This window comes from Symsagittifera roscoffensis, chromosome 10, assembly GCF_963678635.1.
Source record: "Symsagittifera roscoffensis chromosome 10, txSymRosc1.1, whole genome shotgun sequence".
Taxonomy (NCBI): Eukaryota; Metazoa; Xenacoelomorpha; order Acoela; family Convolutidae; genus Symsagittifera; species Symsagittifera roscoffensis.
This window is the reverse complement of record NC_087071.1, coordinates 38,353,145-38,373,435: the sequence shown is the minus strand read 5'-3', so window position 1 is coordinate 38,373,435 and position 20,291 is coordinate 38,353,145. Positions and strand designations below refer to the sequence as shown.

The window sequence follows — 20,291 nt, the reverse complement described above, 5'->3', positions numbered from 1 at the left end:
CCAGTTTGTTTTATAGGTGTGAACTTCGATCTATTTTCAGTGTTTTATCTAATTCTTTCAACCAATCCAAGACAAACTACGCTCTCAAACAACAATTGAAAATGGTGGATTTATAATTCCCAGCGGAATCAACAAAAAAACGCACTGATAAAACTTTTTAAAAAAAGCCTTTGACCTATCTAGTTAGGTTAAGTTGGATTAGTTTTATCACAAAAATATCAAGTATTTAGTGTTTTTGAAATTCAAAGAGCTTGAAGGCCACCTACTTTTTTCTTCGAAAACCGAAAGTTGCCTTTTTTCCAAAGAAAATTTCCTGTTTGATGAAAACAGTTATTATGAAAATGTTGTATGGAATCGGGTTTTTAATTTTTTTAAGAGGCTTTGGAAAATTTTCGTTTTTCTCAAAAACCAAACTACCGATTTTCAAAAGAATGGTACCAATGGGACTCCCCTAGTCTCTTTTTTACCGCACCCCACTTTCTATAGCCTTCGAAAAAATGTGTGGGGGGATTTTTTATCCAAGTTTTTGAGTGTATACATTTTCTCGAGAACTACCCACACAAATCTGAGGTTTTGATTGCAAGGAGTAAAACGGGTTGTGGGCAGCTCTGCTGCAGAAATGATTACGCCTAAATTTTACACGCAGAAGGTTATGACCCTCCGAAAAGTCAAGTTATCGATTTTTTGACCGGTTTTTTAAAACTTGTAACTTTTCTCAAAAACTACCCTCCCAAATCTGAGCTTTAGTTTCAATCGAAAGGACTTGTTGCTAGAAACTCACTTGCATAAGCAATTACGCCCAAATTTTTTACGCATAAAGTTATGACCCTCGGAAAAGTCAAATTTTCGATTTTTCGACCGTTTTTTGAAATTTTGACTTCTCGAAAACTACCCACCCAAATCTAATGGGCAACAATTTAATCCTTTTTCATTCTATCGAGCTCTGTTAATCACTTCAATGTTTAAGAAGACTGAAGTAAATGATGAAATAAACGGATTTTTCTCATTAAATTGGGGTTTTCTTTTTCTTTGCTATAAGTCTGTTTTTGAAATTAACCTTGTCCTTCCGCATCAGTACAAAAAATTATTAAATTGGGATTTCCAGCTTAAGCTGGCCTCTAGTTGCATTATTTTGCTGTTGCGTGCTCGTTTCTTACTGCTTGTTCGAGATGTTTAACTTAACAGCTCTATTTTTTGTTTGTGTTAGCAAAGTGCAGATTGGGCTCGCTTTTCAATTTGAGAAAACTGTTGGTGGTTTCACTTGATTGCGCAAACCTCGATCTAGCGTCTGTCTTCATATGTTACGAGCCTTATGATTAAGAGGGGTCGATTTGTGGAAGACCATTTTTTGGCCTAAAAAGCGAACTCCGCGTCTGGTAGCTGACCAAAATTTAAGAATTGACATTTTTTATTGGAAGGTGGAAAAAGAGACTTTGCCTTGAATCCCTTATTCACACAATGATCTAACATTTTATCCAGCAAAACGACAATCATTGTGAAAAACAGAGTTGCTTAAATCAGCGGCGAAAACAAATTGACTCGCAAGATCTGCCTCCTTCCGATTGTATTACCTTGCTGTTGCGGTTATTGTAAAACCCTGATGAATCTTTGCTAACAATAAGCAACGAGGCTAATAAGTATCTTAATTTAACACTTATTAACACTTGAGTCTTTAATTAACCAATAAGAGGCTGCGGAACGATAAACACACAGTTAAAAAGCCGCTTTTTGGTTTAGAGCAAAAGTATGTTCCATTTTGACGTTTCAAAAAAAATTATTGAGGTTCTGAGTATTAATATTTAGAATTGACCGGACTAGGTTTGACTCGGTAATTTTAGAATTTTTTCATGGTACTTTTCCTATTATTCCTATTTCCTGGATATTGAAAGAAGCTGGTTTCGAAAAAAAATCTTATTATGTAAACGCTATACTTGTGATTTGAGCCTACATGAAATATTTGGTGTTTGAATCAGTGTCTAGAATAATGGCCTGAAATTTTCTGTAATCAATGAGTGATAGTAAAAACTACTTTTTAATTAGATTTTGTTTCGAAGAAGTAAATACATAATTTTGTGAGATCATGAAGATAACTATTCACAGCTGACTAGAATTTCGTTTTGAACATTGACTGGTCGAATAACTTTGCATCTGTTTATTTTTTCCTAGATAAATCTCAAACAAGGAAAAATTAAGCACTTTTAAAAAAAATTCGTCATGAAAGCGCTGCAATTGTGATTTGAGCTGACAAGTAAACTTTCGACAAATATCTCTGTGTTCAGACTGACTGTCCTAATATTTTGATAATAAATTTCATCCGCAAAAAGTCTGAGATTTTATATAAAGCACCTCATCTCGTCAAAATTGATTACGGAAAGAAATATCCACGTTTAGAGACAAATTCCCAGTTTCAGCGTGATCCCAGATAAAACCCAAATTCTAAAAACTTTTGTTTTGTGATAAAACTCAAAAAGGTAAGCTTAGAGTGCTGAATATTTAAGAGACAATGACTCAAAAAAACATCTCTTAGTTCTGTTTTTTTTGAAAAAATTTTAACTCGTAATTTACTCGCACTGAAAACATTGCCATTGGAAAATGACTAGAAAAAAACCTTTTGACTACCAGTTTGAGAAAATTTCCCTTTCTGCTGGTCTTCATTAACCATAGAAAATTCCGCAGTTTGAGTAGAAAAATTCATTGTGAAAACGCTACAGTTGATGTGAACCCAACTGTGAAATTTAGAACGACTATTTCATTGTTCAGCAAAAAGTGACAGCATAAGTGACAGCATAAATTTTTATTTTCTGCATTTATTTCTTCAACTCTGAACTTAATAAGGTTAAGCAACGTTCTCACAACAATGCGAACTATAGGTTCATGGTAAGAAAGTTGGAAAAGCTTATGACTAATTTTTATGCGAAAACGAGGCAGAATTTTGTCATCTCCTTTTTAAATTTAAATGGAGTGTAAAAACTCAATCATTTTTAAACACGAACTGTCAACCAATGAAACAAATCCTGCCTTATTTATCTATTTATTATAGTTTTTATTTATTTTCAAAACATAAAGTGAAAAAAAGTTGTTCAAGGTTTTTAAGATATTTTTTTTCAAATTGGATTACTTTAATGATTCTAACCATTTCCAGAAAAAACTTCCGTTTTTTCTAATCAAAACAAGTCACTGAAAGTGGGATATAAACTTAACTGTAAAAGTTAGTCAAAGCTATCTCCTTCATGAAAAAGGTCTAAAACTCCATAGCTGATTTGATCAACGAAAACTCCAAATTCCCATATTGTTAAGCATCCCCATGACGTTATTTTATACCTTATATTAAAACTAAGACGTTTGTGGTTAAGCTGGTTACTTTTTTTTCAAAATTTAGATAGTGCTCGCTAGCTGAAACTACTGTCCTTGTTTGCTGAAACTACCGGCTCGGCCTCAAACTTGTGAATCTATTTACACATCTGTGTTATACTTTCGAGTTTATGCCAGAGGTAGCATATTCCTGAGCTTTGAGAGAAAAACTAAAAACTAAAAGCTGTTGCGTTTTTGGTTTCTGTTTGGCACGTTGCGGCCTTAAAAAACGAATATTTTGTGGTGCATTGTCTTTGAGTTTCATCTAAATGATAATAAGTAAAATTTTAAGCAAACAAGTGAATTTTTGATACAGCTATAAAAAGTGGTTGGAGTAAGATGATTCACAGTCAAAAAACTTAACGTGCTGAAAACGAAATGCTTGTCATTCGATTTTCAACATTTCTCTCAGTATCCATAGTTCATGAATTTTTATTAAAACTGATTAAAAGAAGGCTTTAAACCAAAACTAAATTGAATCGAACAAAAAATACTGCATGTTTTCAATACTAAATATCTTATAGAATTGAATTGCAAAAAAAACACGTTGTAATTCTTAATTCTTTTTTCATACGTAGAAAATTTCGTAATTATCTTTTCATCCCCTGTCACCTTTTAAAAGAAGTCGGCCTGAATTCAAAAAGTCAAATAGCCCATAGGATTACTGTGGTGAGGCGAAAATTCGTAACAGACGACAATTCGAAAAACGACAATTCGTAAAACGACAATTCGTAAAACGACAATTCGTAACAGTAGATTAAGCGGGGAACACTGATTCACGCGCAGTATTCCTATCGTGCCGGATGTAAGCGCAGCGGAGCGAAGCGGAGCAAGCGTATTCTACTTGCCAATATATTGTTACGAATTGCCGCTCGTTATGAAATGTCGCTCGTTACGAATTGTCGCCTGTTACGAATTTTCGCCTCACCACAGTAATCCTATGGGCTATTTGACTATATATCTCATTTCTGTCCCGTTTTTGATTTTTGGCTTGATTTTTTTTTAATTTTCCGACCACTGAAGGCGGAAGAATTTTATTTACCAGTTTTTTTTCCAGTTGTTTTTCAGTTTTTTTTTCATGTAAAATCCTATCACAAGTTTTCCAAAAAGTCTCCGCTGTGTGAAGAAAAACCAGTTTTAAACTTTTTGATTATTGGTATAATTGCGAGAAAGTATAACGAAAGAGCAAATTTATCTTACGCAAATGCAACAAAGTTTTAGTTTTCATTTGAAGCTTCTTTTAGCGCCTTCTTGACAGCAAAACAAATTTTTGTTTTATTTGTTTTTTGATTATATATTTGATAAAAATCGTTATCAAATATGCGAATTCTACTCTTACTATCTAATGTGTGGGTTTTGTAATTTTTTTGTTCAGATTTGCTCATAGCTGATTGAAAAAAAAAACATTAATTTGCAAACAAAATTGTGTTTGTTTTTATGGTCGCAACTTTCTGTGATACTTGCTCATCAATTGACGTACTTTCTTTTGTTTTGGAATTGATGGAAAATTCCACTTCACTTCTGTATCTAAACATGAAGTTCATGAAAACACTTGTCAAAGGTCAGGTTTCTTAAAGTGTCAGACTGAATTTCGAAGTAAATACGAAATATTTTTGCTTAGGGTGGTTTTTTATTCAGTCATTTTTTGTAGGTAAAATTTTTTTGCGGATGTTTTTCTATTGTCCAAAAACACTGTGTCCTGGAGGTCAAATAAAAAAATTACCTTTGAATGGAATCGGCACTTTATTGTAGCTGTTAGACAACTGTTACAGAATTATTATACAGCACTTCCGGGTTTTGGGCTGGTTTATAGGGTAGCTGCTGTATACTTCGGCTGCTTTGTATACCACCAAAAGTAAATAGATATAATCAACTAGATTTACTGGTGGGCCAATTAAGCACAAACTGATTGACATCTTAATTGCCAAACTGTGTATTTTGTGAATTGTAGGCGGATTCGGCAACAAACCGAAAACAGATTTGACGCGGAATCCCTAACATTGTTAGTTTTCTTTAATCTTCTTTGCTGTTTTGGGTTCCACGAAAAAATAGCAAAAACACACCGAATTGTTCAAAAATGCTCCAAAAACACTCGTGTATACATGTGTACAGTTAAACCACGCTGTCGCGGAATCCACAACTGTAAGCGGAATCGGCAAATTGTGAGCGGAATCCGCGATAAAACTAATATGGTGATAAAATTTATGCAACACGTTTCTGAGCGCGGAATCCACGGACTGCTTATTAGTGGAATCCACCTACATTTGGAACAAGTTTAAAGACTTGTCTCTGGATTCCAGTGACCTACAGTCACCGAATTGCGCTCTTATCCAGTGCACAGTTTGGCCACGTGTTTAATTTTCTTATGTATCTGAGAAAAAACTTGGTTTCGTTTATCGTATCTAGTTAACATTCTCTCTCCCCCTTTTGGAATCTGATAGAGAATCGGATTAGATAAGCACTCTCTATAGATAGAGAGGTAGCTCAGAAGGAGCATGATACTTTTATTTAAAATCATTGAACTACATTTTAATTGTATCAAACTATACGCCAGATTCTCCAACAAACTTTGAGAACCAAAAAATAATCAGATGAAAACTCAAATTTTAGGTTCACAGTGAAAATTTTTTGCCAAATTAACGCAAAGCATTAAACCGACTTTCCTGTTTCGCTGGGAAAAAAATGTGCAATTGCATTCATTATTAGGCGATGAAAACGGCCCGAAGTATGACTATTACCCCGAGCCAAGCAAAAGTTATTTGGTTGTTCACCCGAACTTTGTTGAAAAAGCTCATCAATGGTTTGACAGGTTCGGCATCAGAATAGTTGAAGGTAGAAGATATTTGGGCGGATTTATTGGCTCTGATGAAGGCAAAATTAGTTTCACTTTAAAAAAGGTTCAAGAATGGTTGGATTGTCTTGGCGAGTTGTCCAAAGTGGCAGAAAAAGAACCTCAAGCTGCTTTAGTTGGATTAACAAGATCACTGCAATGTGAATGGAATTTTGTCCAGAGAGTAGTCAACGATACGTGGCAGTTGTTTGCTCCTCTCGAGAAGATGTTGGAGGAAAACTTTTTTCCAAGCTTACTAGGAACTTCTAGTGGCACACACTCAGATCGTGTTTTGTATTCACTTCCTGTCAAAAGGGGGGGGCTAGGTGTGCGAAATCCAATAGAAGGTGCCGAACTAGCATTTTCCACTTCACGTGAAGCAACCGACTGTCTCGTGAGTTCGATCCTTCTCCAAGATGATTTCGACCAAACTCTACACAAAACAAAGATGAGAGAAGCAAGAAAAAACCACGAGGAGAAACAAAATGCTGTGGACAAAGATGAACTCGATGAATTGCTTGCAGTTTTACCAGCAGATCAGAAACGAGCGATCCGGAGAATAATCGACAACAACTGTTCCTTGTGGCTAACTTCGCTGCCCTTGTTGAAAGATAATTTTGATTTGTCAGCCACAGAGTTCAGAGACGCTCTATGTGTCAGGTACAGAAAACCACTCAAACGTTCTTTCTCGAGACGCGATGGATGTCAACAAGATTTTGACTTCAAGCATGCACTTTCTTGCAAGAAGGTCGGACTGGTAACACTACGACACAACGAAATAAGAGACGCAGTGGGCGATCTTGCTTCAATTTTGTGGAAGGATGTGAAAAGAGAACCTGTCGTAAAAGAACCAGATGTAGAAAATGGAACCCCGGCACTAATTGCAGATTTTTCAGCTCGTGGGGTTTGGGATAGACAGTCGGCTGCGTCGTCCGACATCCGTGTTACAGACACTGACGCTCCCTCTTACCAAAACCGCAATCCCATGAATACATTGAAAACTGCAGAGATTGAGACGAAAAATAAGTATGGACCAGCTTGTGAAGAAAAGCATATGTCTTTCACTCCACTTGTCACTTCAATAGATGGTGTTTTGGCACCGGAGTTCACGTTTTTCCTCAAACGACTAGCAGATGGTCTGGCATCAAAATGGGACCGCCGATATAGTCATGTCATGTGCTGGGTGAGATGTAGAGTTTCATTCGCTATACTAAGAGCAACCAACATTTGCATCAGAGGCACAAGATCCAAATGGCGATCCCTCGGCGTTGAGGACGGTTACACAATTGGAATGGTATTCTAAATACTCACACGCTGTTAACTGGGGCTTTCATCGCGCATAACTGACTCCTATGATATTAGAATTTCGACACCATTTGCTTATTATTTTGAAGAATAAGAGAGGTTTGAAGATAAAAACACAGGATGACAACAGTGAACAAGCAACGAAAAACTTTTCCTTGCACCATTCGAAACCAATTTATTTAGATTTTAAGTTAAATTTTTTGTTAAATGCAAAAAAAAAATTTATTAGGATGCTGTGGTTTTTTTTAGCATAAATAGAAGTCTTTGAACTGACCCCGGTAGCTTGCTTGCCTCAAAAAATGATCAGCCAAAAGCAAAAACAGAAAAAAATTTTGAAAAAACTTTAATCGGCATTGAAACCTCTATATACTTCAACCATCTGCTTGCGTTTGAAAACTCCTTTGTAATGTTTTGCCGTTTTAACTCGGGGCAAATAGCTCAATTGGCTAAAAACGAGGGAGAGTATTGCTCAATTAATGGAAAGAATCTTCATCCCTCTTAATAAAAGCAGTAAATCAGCACTAAAGCTTTCTATTGATAGTTCTAACCTTGCTGCATTTCTGATTGGTCGAAAGTTCGACTTACTTAATCTACTTAACACTCTTTTCACTTTTCTTGATATGTTTATTCAGTAGATTTTTTCAGTTTAGTACGCAAATGTTAACCACAGTCAGTTTTAGAAGTTTTGCAGAAATTCATCACATGAATCGGTCTTTACTTCTCCGTTTCAAGGAGCGATGAATGAAATTTTGAGAGGAAATTGATTGAAATCGTTCGTTGTTTTTCCGAAACGGTTTGTTGTTTTTGTGCACACAGATGTTTTCAAACATTTCAGTCTGACATAACTAGTTAATTTTTTGTTTAGTTTATTCGTAAAAGCACATACCTGCGTTGACCAAAAAACTGCTCAACAAGAAAACGCGTTAAACTCATTTCCAAAGGTGCAACACTGTTTTTACTGGATTTTTGAAAGTTTTTGTTACTGGAAAAATAGTTGTCATACAATTTTCATGTATTTTTTCCATAAAACAAAAACGTAATATTTAAATCACTGTTTTTTTGTTGTGTGCAGAATCTATTACTGCTTGTTGAACTAACTTTTTTCGAAAATGTATGCGAAATATATGAGAAGAAATTTTCCATTTATGAGTTTGTATGATATTCACATTTTTCTTTTAGGCAGGTCGCCGATTGCCGTGAAATAGTAAAAATGCTCGAAAGATTCGTTAAATTTGATAGCACGTTTTGCCTCTTCAAATAGCATTGAAGAATTTTGGGCTACTTTTTAAGAAAACTGCACAAAGTAGATGTGATTCTCCAGGCAAACAATTTTTGAGGTTTTAAAGTTGTCTCTCACAAAAAATCAAGATTGTCTTTTATAAATTTTTAGTCTGCTAGAAAGGTGTGAATTAGATCTTGTTTAAGTCAAGTTTAAATTAATTTAGTTCTCGGTAACCTTTGTTTTTAAAGCTACCTTATTTGAACTGATATCGAACATAAATATCATCCTAAATGACATAAACCCAGTCTAGTATTTGTCCAGAGTTTGAATGTTTTGTTATTAGCCAGAAGCCATTACAACATCAAGCTAAACTTAATTTTCAAATCAAATTTCTACTATTTTCCTTCAAAAGAATGGGCCTAAACTCTCAGAAAACAGTTTTAATATGCTTTAGTAAGTTTGTTTCATATCTTTCTTAATTATTACGCAATTTTGTTCCAAAATGGCAGTCAAAAACAATGAAATATTATGAATGAGTTCAGGAAACAGATAAAAAATGGTAGTTGGGATGAACCTGTTTCTTTTGTATTGTAATTGTTTATTATGCAAATGGTTCTTTCGCTTTTTTAAAATTTAGTGCGACTGCGATTAACAAGTATATTGTTATCGGTGTAAAGTTTCGTTCAACCAGGCTTTTCGGTCTTCAAGATTTTTGGGTCCATTTTGCAAATCAAGAACTGGCAGGTATGCAGTTTCTGTTCTATTTATCGGTTGTGTCAAAGTTCTGTAAACATAGAGGAAAACTTTTTTGCAATTACTTCAAAAAGTACGCAATGGATGCTTATTAGAAACAGCTGTTGGTTTAATTTGTTTCACCCTGTGTTTTTGGTATCTTTTTAAATATTCTTGGTTTTTTAAAAGTATTTTTCAAATGATAAGGTAGCTCAGTTACCTATAATAGTAGCATAACCAGATTGAAACTTAGCATCCCACACTTGAATACTTTACATTGATGATTTATGAACTATTAAAAAGAAACAAAACGCTAAATCATCAACAGTTTGGTGTTTCTACCTTTCTGATTTAAGTATTCCGGACAAAAAATTTTAAAAAGCGTTTTTCTTAAGTTGGGTTAATTTTCCACAAAAAACAAGAAGAAAAAATTTACTTCGAATTTTAGCAGAACTGTTATAATCAACCTTTTCTTGCCAAAATTCGACTCAAAATATTTTACCCCAAAACCAATAGTTTCTTTATTCAATCAAAAATTACCTCAGAACTGTAATACCTCAATATTTTTTTATTCAATCAAAAATTATCTCAATTTCTGAGAAAACTATATCAAAATGAGCCTCTTCTTTTGGTCAAAAGTGTAAGAAGTTTTCATTATTCTTTGTTTTGTATAATTAAATTCATTTTTGTTTAATAGACCAAAATTATCATTTTTGCTACATTAAAAAATGATTTTTTAGAAGTTACATCCTTTTTGAAGTTGGCTTGACTATTTGGAAGTCTCACTTTGATATAGTTTTGTCAGCAACTAATCCAGTAGCTCTCGTGTAGTTTTCGATTGTTAAGAAAAGCCAAAATGGTCGGTTTTGGGGTAAAATTTTGGGGCGGAAAGTCACAAATAAATTTAACCATAAAAATTCTGCGTAATTGCTTTGCATTTTTTGTCTTCATTATATTTGTCTAAAAGTAACCCAATTTGGCTATCTACTTTGTTAAAGCTCTGTCAACGATGCGAGGTAATATGTCAGTGTGAAGCTGATAACGTTGGCAGCAGCTGTGGGTTACTGGTCAAAATACCCATTCCTTAATCTCCAGAGTTGCTTCTAATTTGCACTATATTTCTCATTGCGAGGCTAAACTGCTTATTGTGTGAATTGTATTTGAATTCCACAAAAAGCCTGCTCTCTTTGATCTTTCTGTCTTCTTGTGTGTTCACTTTGATTATTTGTTTACAACTTTTTAGCATTTTTAGTGGCTTGTCTCTTGATTCCAGAGCTCTACATTCACCAAATTGCGCCCCTATGTAGCCCATAGCTTGGTTTCGAAAATTTTCATAACTCTTTTTCTTTTTTGATGTTTGCAAAGTGCAGCCTCTGTATAAAGTTCTTGCCATATTGCGTTTAAAGCGCTCAGAAAAATTTTAATTTTGTATGTAGTCTTTAAAAAAACTTAAAATACACTACACAGGGAAATATATGTCTGCTTTTTTAAAGTTTAATTTTCTGAAATACTCAAAGTACCCGAATTGTCAAATTTTAGAAGATGGCAAATTTCATTACATTGTTGGTGTAAGACGCCTATTATGCGGTCGTATTGTACATGTAAGACCGTTAAACCCTTGGTGCATCTAGTTTTGAGAAACCATATCGTAGTGACTTGTGTTCGGGTACAGACACAACCCGAATTTTTGAGAATACTTTAAAATTGATGAAATTAGTTTATTGGTTTCTGAAAAATTTCTAGTCGTTCAAGTTTCCTATACAAAAACAATCTTTAATGGTAGACGTTTCATGAGTTCCTCTATACTTATGGAATAGCTTTTTTGGTCAATCCGGGTATATAATAATGGGACTCTAATATCCTCTAATATCTTCAAAAAAACTTCTTGCTGTTTTTTCGACTTGACAGAGGTTTTTTTCATTCATCAAACAAGAACATTTTTTTATCTCACTTCAATTTCTTTTTCATGTATTGTTAAAAAATGTCTGTAATTTCAGTGTTTTCATTGTTCCTGGATCTCTTGCTGGCCTGGGAATCTCTAGTTTTTGTACTGCCTGATCCAAAGGGGAAACGGTTGAACCGAAAATGCGCAGAATATGGGCAAGTATGGTGATGTAGCGCAACGTTTAAATATGATAACGTATATATTCGTTGACACTCCACTCAAGCTCTTTTTCAATTTTCTTAGCATGTTAATCTGAGATAGTTTAAGCTGAGTTGCGTAATGGAATATATAACCCGCATTCAATTTTGGGCGTAAGCAATCGATTATAACAAATAATTATGATGTTTTTTTTTACAACTATATTTGATTATATTTATCAAAATTAGGCGTGTAAAGTATTTATAATACATTATAATTGTGATATTTTTCAAGAGATTATAATATATTATAATCAATTATAATTGATTACAGCTCATACAAAAAACACTTGAATGCAATTATAATCGATTATAATCCATTATATTATCTTATTATGTCAAAATTTGGTAACAACAAAAGTACAATTTAATTATATCTCATGGGTTAATATTTTTCTGTCAATAACAAACTCTCTAAAAGCGAGATGTCGTGTTACACTTTAGTTCATCTATACACAAAGTTTTACCACGAAACAAAATTTTCATAGAGATCCTTTCGTATTAGTTGAAAAGTACTCACGGTATGTGAAAAATAAGTCTTCCGAGTAAATCATGAAACTTAAGCAACTTGCTGATGTTTTGATTGTTGAGAAAAATATGATGCGCATCATGAACCAATTTCAATGGGAAATAAACAAATTTTAAAAAAATAAAAGTCTGAATTGACTTTAAAACGTTTAAAGCATTTCTCTCATTTTCACACAAGCCAACGTCTACGAAAAACATAAAATAAAAGCAATTCGAATGCAAGGTAGGAGACAAAATGATTAAGTAAAACAGATTGTAATCAATTATTATCGATTATAAAGGATTCCGTGTGCACGACATATGAATTAGAAACTGGGATAAAAATGATCTATTATTATTGATTAGAATCTATTAAATTTGTATAAAAAAATAGATGAATCACTAATTGATTATAGTCGGTTAAAATGCATCATGATTAATCATGATTGGATTTCAAAACGAGAAACTATAATCGATTACTGATTGATCAAAATCAATTTTTTCTCAGTTTTAGTAAGACTGGCACTAAAATCATAATATCATCGATTATTAACGCTTAAAACTGGATGCGGGAACTAGATTATATTGTTGTTATTTAGACATAGTTTGAAAATCAGACAAGCTCCTAAATTATTCTCAGCAAATGCACTTACTGTTCTATATAATTGCATACTCAAACTTGGATAGGTGGTTTTTGTACAAGTAGGACAGAATTTGGCGACCACATTCGTAAATAAAATGCATAAGTTTTTATTTTGTTTAAATTATGATCTTTTTCTTCTTTGTGTGTTGTGTGATTAAGAGTACACGCAAACGAGCAGAATAATAGTTAATTAAGCATTACTTTCATTAGCTGTCTTTGAAAATTTAATAAAAAACAAAAAGATGAAAACCTTTTTTTTTAAATTTGTTTTTCTAAAAAAAATTTCTATCTATGTGCTCAATGATATAAATTTTTAAAACCTCAATTATCAAGGAAGCGTTAAATGGAGCTCCCAAAAGTACTTTTTCCTTAATAAAACCAATTTTTTTAAACCTTAATGACCAATTTTTATATAACAATTTTTTCTTGATTGTTTACTCGCTTGAAACTAGACTAAATTCAAACCGATTTTTCTAAATTGGGACAAAATTTAAGTGTTTTTTTCTTGTTTTATTACTCGAATCATTTCAGTAATTGTTTTTGGTTCCTGGTTTTGCGTCGAACGAAACAATTAAAATAACAACAGAAAAAAAACTAAAACCCGGAGGCAAAGTTCTTCCCCATTTTCAATGGTCGGAACAATTGTGTATATAGTAGATTGCTTTACAGTTGCATCTTTTTCACAGTTTTGTCAGCAAAAAATCTGACAAAATTCAATTCTCGCTCTGTTCAATTTAGGTTTCGACCGTTTCAAAGTATGATTAAGTCACACACTGACCTTCTGCTTGACTTTGAAAGACGAGAAATAAAGTGAACGTTTCGATCCGGGACATAATTTGAAAAATCGAGCCAAATTTTCTCGAAATCACCACAAAGTATGTGTACCACAAAAATATATGTCATTTAATATATGAAACGTTGCCGGTAGGAACCAGCTTTTCACTTCAATGAAGCTTTGAAACAATTTTTACTACTAACTGTTTTTCAAAATTTATTTTTTACAACATCACAAAAGGATCAAAATTAATTTAAGAGTTAGAGAGTCCTCCAAACTGTATTTTGAAAAAATTTCAGTAGATTAATTTAAAGTTTAATGTCTTTTTGTTTGCTACGGATGTAATTTTTGGAAAAACGTACGAATTTGAAAGGATCCATTGCAGGAAAAATTTAAAAGGTGGACCGAGATTGTGACTTTTTCTAGGACTATGTTCTGCATGTATGGTTACTTAATTGACTCCAATGGAATGGAAGTTCAGAAATGGGACCAGAGGTATGATCAAGTATTCGAGCTCCTGATTGGTCGAAATTACCGCAATTTCAATTGGTTCTCATTGGACGAAGAGGACCACAGTAAGTTTTCCTTCTGAGTTTCAAGTTTTATCTACTTGAAGTACATTTTCACTTGATCAAATTCATCCAAAAGTTATCATTTTATTCTAGAGTTTTCTGCTTTCTCACTGAAAATTTTCGCTTTTGGCCCTTCAGTCAAAAATTAAACTCATGAAATCATATCTCTGTTAGGTGAGTAAGTGAACTTTATGAGGGAGGAAACGTTTAGAAATAATTTTAGGTGGGGAAATCGTCATTAGCCACTGCTGTTTTCAAAATTATGGTCTTTTCAACTAAAAACTCATTGCTTGATTTGATACCTGTTAACACTCATTATGAATTTTATCAAAGCTCTCCGATTTCAAATGGCAAGAACAATAAACGTGGATTCAAAAAATGATAAAAAGTTTTTTTTTGTTTGCAGGTGCCTGTTGTGATTTTCAGACCAGATTATACGCCGAGTACGGAAGAGGCAGTGGACTGTCTCCCTTCGAGTATTTCGGAAGAGTGAGCGACTTCGCCACTAAGGATAAAAAGCTCAACTACATCAGGGTAAGATGAAAGTTTTACTGTTTGATAAAAAATTTTACTGTTAGATTAAAAACTATAAGAAACCAATTTGCCTTTGGAAAAAAGCAATCTAATCGATACCGTGGTCTAATTGTTTAACAATAATAGATTATAGCGACAACTTCCAAATAAAAATCATAAAAAAACAATTTGCCTAGTTTCTGTGAAAAAATGGTACCTAATCGACATCGTTGTCTAAGTTTGCAACAATAATAGATTAAACTGACAATTTTTTAAAGAAAAGTTTTCTATTATAATCAATTATTATACATTATTATTAAATTTATGTGAGAGAACCATAATTGATTTTTTAAACGAGAAATTTTTTTGGTTTTTGTGCATTTTGTATATTTTAATTTTTGTAAATGGCGAAAAATTGTGAGATCAAAAAAATCGTTGAAGAGCAAATTTTTCAAACCAGGTTTTCTCGATGCTGAGAAATTTTCAATATCGATTTGAAAGGGAGACAAGCGGAGCTTATAATATATCATCGTGCTGAACTCTTGTAGGCTAATGCGATAACAGTTTTTTTGTTTCGACCTCTTAAACTTGTGAAGAATTTCGCATGCCGGTTTGTTTAATTCTACTAAAAATCAGAAACACAAACAAATGTCAGATGGGTTGATTGATACATCATAATCAAGTGTTTTTAATTTTATCAACCTTTAAAAATTTCGAGATCACTTTCTCAATATCCAGATAAACATATTTTATACCGATTTAAATTTTTGCTCCTTAACCGACTTTAAATGAAACAAGGATAGTCTGTTACTGTGCAAGTAGCATAGAATAACTACCCGGGTTGACCTCCATACACCGAAAATGCTTATCATACAATTCCATACAACAAAAATCATTATCATACAAATCCATACATCACGTGTATGGAGAAAAGGCTTGTCATACAATTTTCATACATTTTCGAAAAACAATAGAAAAAGTTAAACCATTTCTGCGGCTTTTTGAGAACAGTTGAACAGACTGGTGACAAAAAAACTGATTTAAAATATTTTTTGAACAAAATGCTTTCCATTCTATTTCCATATATGGAAATTGTATGACTGGCATTTTTTGATGGCGACAAAAAAAATTTTCAAGTAATTTTGAAAATTTGCCCCAACATTTTTTTTGTTTTTTTTCAACCGCAAATCGAATTTTGTACGCAAACAAACATATTCCGAAATTTTTTTTTTTTGCATGCAAAATTTAACTTTTTGTGTGCATAACGTAGTCCTGGATACGATAATATAGTTTTTTTTTCTTTTCACCTGAATTTTTTTTTCAAAAACGCTGAAAATTCCTATTTCTTTTGTATGGCGTGTTTATGTATGTCTGATTTTCTGAAAATTCAAAAATTTAAAATAATCATGACTGAAAAAGTTTGCCAAAAATAAATGTTTGTCACTTCTGACAAACATTTTAAATGTTTGTCTTTTCTGAAAAATTTTGCCAAAAATAAATGTTTGTCACTTCATGTTTGAAAATAAGTTTTTCAGAAAATAAATTTACGAACAAAAAACAACTTTTTGGTTTTTGGAGAAAACAACTATCATACAATTTCCATTTATGGGAAAATGCTTATTATAGAGTTTTCATTTAGTTTTCTGTAAGTATGGAATTGTATGAAACTGTATGAAAAGAAATTTATCATTTATGAGAATTGTATGATAAGCATTTTTGGTCAACCCGGCTAAGCCATTTTTGACAATCGTCGTGAAAAAAGCAACTTGAAAATTACTTTTGTTGAAAAATGATTAGTGATTAAAAATTCATTGAAAAAATTAATTAAATTGATTTTCTGCTAAAAATTTTGAGAATTTTCAGAAATGGCGCCAAAAACGCATAAATAAGCAATGTAAGTATGTTCGCTCACTTTTTTGCTGGAATTTAGACTGAAAGTCAAAAATTTTATATTTTTTTCTCGATGCTGAGAAATGTTTTGAAATTTTTAAAAGTCGTTTGAATCACGACTGAAAGGTCGTGAATATGATTTATCACTAACAACAGAGTAAAAATATTTTTAATGAAAAGGTTTCAGTGTAATATTAAAAAAACTATGATAAATTTTGAAAGCTTTTCCCCAATTTCTTTTGCATTATGGCTTACCCTCTACATTGTTTCAAGTTTTGTAGAGCTTTTTTTATTCGTTTTTTTGAAACCAGTTTTTAAAATCTGAAAAGTTTATCCACATTTCATATTGAGCAAGCTTAAGACTCTGAAGATTCATATGAAAACAGGGTCAATTACAAATACATTTTTTTCTCGAATAGATAAGCAATAAAATCAACCTGGAAAATCGTTTGTTGTCTGCCTTTATTATTAAGCTGGCAGTAGTTTGTAACATTTATTTGGTAAAAAAAAATGATTACCTGTGTTAAAAACAAAAACCTGAATGACCCAAGGTTTTAAGCGTGTTTCAAAGAAATTTAGTTGTGTATTTCGATAACAATAAAAATGATGAACAATTTGAAAGTTCAATCACAATTTTTCAAAAAAAAATCTTTCCCGCAAGCTCAAGGTTAGTACAAAAAATTATAAGTTTCGTTTCGATTTACACAAATTTTGTAGAATTGGATTGTTTGGGTGCTTCAACTCAATTTCAATACGACTTCTGGTTTTGATTATTTTGCCGTTTTTGCTACGCGCTGATGAAAGAAAAAAGTATAGGTCATTTGATTATTAATATTAGTCATTTACATAAAAATAATCGGGGTTAAAATAGCACTTTAAATTTTAACGTCGGAATATCTTTCAGATGATACAAAAATTTGTGACAGTTTGATAATATAATCAATTGATTAACCCTAAAATGAATTAAAAAATATGAACATATAGTACAAACTCACTTATGACCTTTTCATCATTTGTTGACGACCCCCTTCACCTTTGAAAAATGGGCAAAAATTGACATAATTTGTTGACATAATCAGTAGATTTTACAGGCAATCAGAACGCAACAAATTTGAAACTTTAAAAAACTAGAAACAGTTGAAATAGCAAAAAACTAATACATTTTCAAAAACAGAAACTTTTCGAAATATGCTGATATTTTAGTTTAGATGCGGGAAGGGGCGATTTTTTTTAATAGATACCATAGGGAAAGGGAACATTAGGTAAATTTTTTTCAAGCTAGTCTTGAAGTGTTTAGATTTAATTGAAATCTCTTTGAAGTACGCTCAGTCTTTCGATGTGAATTGATTCTTTTTGACAAGTATATTTATTTATTGTTCCGACTTTCGATACGAAAGTAACGGAATATTTAATATTTGTGCTCGGGGTGGGTTTTTTTCTCCAGACAAATTTCGACTTTTTAACTAGCCATTTTTGGTATATTTTTATATCATTCAAAAGGTATTGTTGTCCTGAGCTTAAAATTGAAAAGATAATTCACCTGTGATCATTTTTCGTAAAGTTATGGGGGCTTAAAGATTGCCTGTTTTGCCAATTTGGGACAATTAACGCGCGATATAATTCGCGCTATTAACGCGTAAGCGGAGATTTAATCCGTCTTAAAAATCGTTCCAAGTTATTGAAAGAAGCTCAATTGCCATAATGGGTTTATTACTAGTGAAAAATATATTGTTTTGTACTTTATATGGCGTGTGAGGGGATGATTTTCATAGAAAAAATTTCAAATTTTAAGATTTTTTTTTAATTTTATTTTATTTCATTTAATTTTTTTAAATGTTGCTCATGTTATTGCTGCTCCATAAACCTTAAAAGGCAGTAAAAACATTCAGGGCTTCGCCCTGATACGAGCAGTCTTGTTATATTCGTATTTAATTATTCGTCGAACGAAACTTGAATAAACATCGACTCAGCCGGCTACTTGGTAATTGTAAAAGTTTTTGCAGGCTAGGTACGACGAATGCCATGGGAATGTAGTCACCGCTGTTGGTTTTGGATTGGGCGACTTGAAGTACGTAGCTGAAGACTCATGGGTGATTGGAGGTACAAAATTAGAATAAACTAGCAGCGAAAACTGACTAAAATGTTCCGACCACATTATTTAACTCGAAAAAAAAACAAGGTAATTTAGGTCTATAACAGGCTAGCGCCGAACAGCGGTGGGTTTATTTTGTTGGATCGAGGTGAGAAGGGGGGGAGGCTGAACGTGAAAATGAACAAGTTCGATCGTTTTTTAGCTTTGCAGATAGCTGAGTTTGTAATATAAAATCGGTTATTTTGAAAACTAAAATGAAATATAATCGATCATAATGAACTATAATGGACTTTTGTTTTTGAAAATTATCGGTTATAATGGACTCAAAATCGATTACTTGCTAAACTTACGTCTAAACTTGCTGCGATATTCGATTAGCTAGACTTACTTTTAGTAGAAAAAAGCCATTGTGGAACCTGGTGGAACCTGATCTAAACTACATTTTATTATTGGATAAATTAGATATTTTACCACTGTAATAATTTAATATTAACCAATCATAATCCATCCAACTAACAACCCACTTATTTGTAAGTGCTGAAAATAGTTGTATTTTCAGCACCAGAGAGATTTGAATTTAACTTAGAAATTAGTTGCCTCTCCAAGAGAACTTCAGCTGCCGCAATAAGCCAGTATACTCTAGATCTATTGAGCCTAGCAGAGACTAGTTAAACTCCCTGAGACTAGTAGATATAAGAGTAAGATTAGGATCGGTATTAGACTAAGAAATTGCACGAATCTATCCGGCCGAAAATAAGATAGCGTGACGAGCAGACGGTGTACCCTATCCGAAATTACTCTATGAGTTAACCAAAAGGATCTAACTCATCTGGTGCGACCATAAGTCTCGAATAAAACCTTAATAGCTTAGAATTAACCAAATTTAGATTAGAAATTAGACAAAACATTTTCAAAATGTTACACGATAATAACTTAATTGAAATGTCTCTACGACTCAATAGATCAGAGCCAATATTCCGCACAATACTAGAACTACCCGGTATTGGAAGAAGACCTCGAACGAGAGACGACATACGACTACATAGAAACTTACCATTTAGTTTCATGGTTGTACGGCAAAAGCCAACACAAATTTTTATATTTAGAATCTTATTAGCAATGAATTTAGATTTTCATTTGCAAACATAAAATTTTGAAGAAATAATGGAAAATTCTACATCAAAATTGCAAAAAAAATTACAATGAATTTTTCTCCAATTACATATAAAAAAAAATTTTTTTTTTAATTCTCGTCTGTTTTATCAGTTTGTTCGGAACTTTCTGTACTACTTTCATAGCAACCTGCAATGTTTATTTCATTTTCGCTTGAAATTTTTGTTGACATTACCAATATCTCTTGGAGTTTAAACAACAGGTTAAGGCCTTAATTCTACCCTGTTTCGGCTTTATTCCTTTTCTGATAGGAGCACCACATCGACTAGCCGCTCTTCGTCCCCTCAACGCACCAGTGACTCATTCCGACTTCGTTCTCAGAAGTGACAACTTGGAAACTGTTGTGACTTTCAACTTCTTCAAGAGACACGTTCTGTGTCCAGAAAAACCCTGGATTTGCGAAGAGTTTGGGCCGGCAAGAAATGCGCTATTAATATGAAATGCCAAAAAATGAAACTTCATTTCAATTTGTTTTGGAACTACATCTCAATTTATGTTTTAGTTTATGTTTTGTCTTGAGGTTAGTTTTTCTGATAGTTTTTTG

The 20,291-nt window shown here is 32.8% G+C and overlaps 2 protein-coding genes across 2 annotated transcripts in view; one reads left to right on the top strand and one right to left on the bottom strand.

Annotated features, from left to right (window-relative positions):
• LOC134855596 (UDP-galactose translocator-like) overlaps positions 1-20,291 on the bottom strand; it is a 433,562-nt gene that overhangs the window by 86,649 nt on the left and 326,622 nt on the right. The window lies entirely within an intron of this gene.
• Positions 9,045-20,187, top strand: LOC134855585 (uncharacterized). The gene is made up of 6 exons (XM_063872122.1): positions 9,045-9,161; positions 11,438-11,540; positions 13,934-14,082; positions 14,486-14,613; positions 18,486-18,582; positions 19,999-20,187. Exons 1-6 carry the CDS (start codon positions 9,122-9,124, stop codon positions 20,184-20,186), a joined length of 705 nt encoding a protein of 234 aa, XP_063728192.1. The 5' UTR covers positions 9,045-9,121; the 3' UTR covers position 20,187.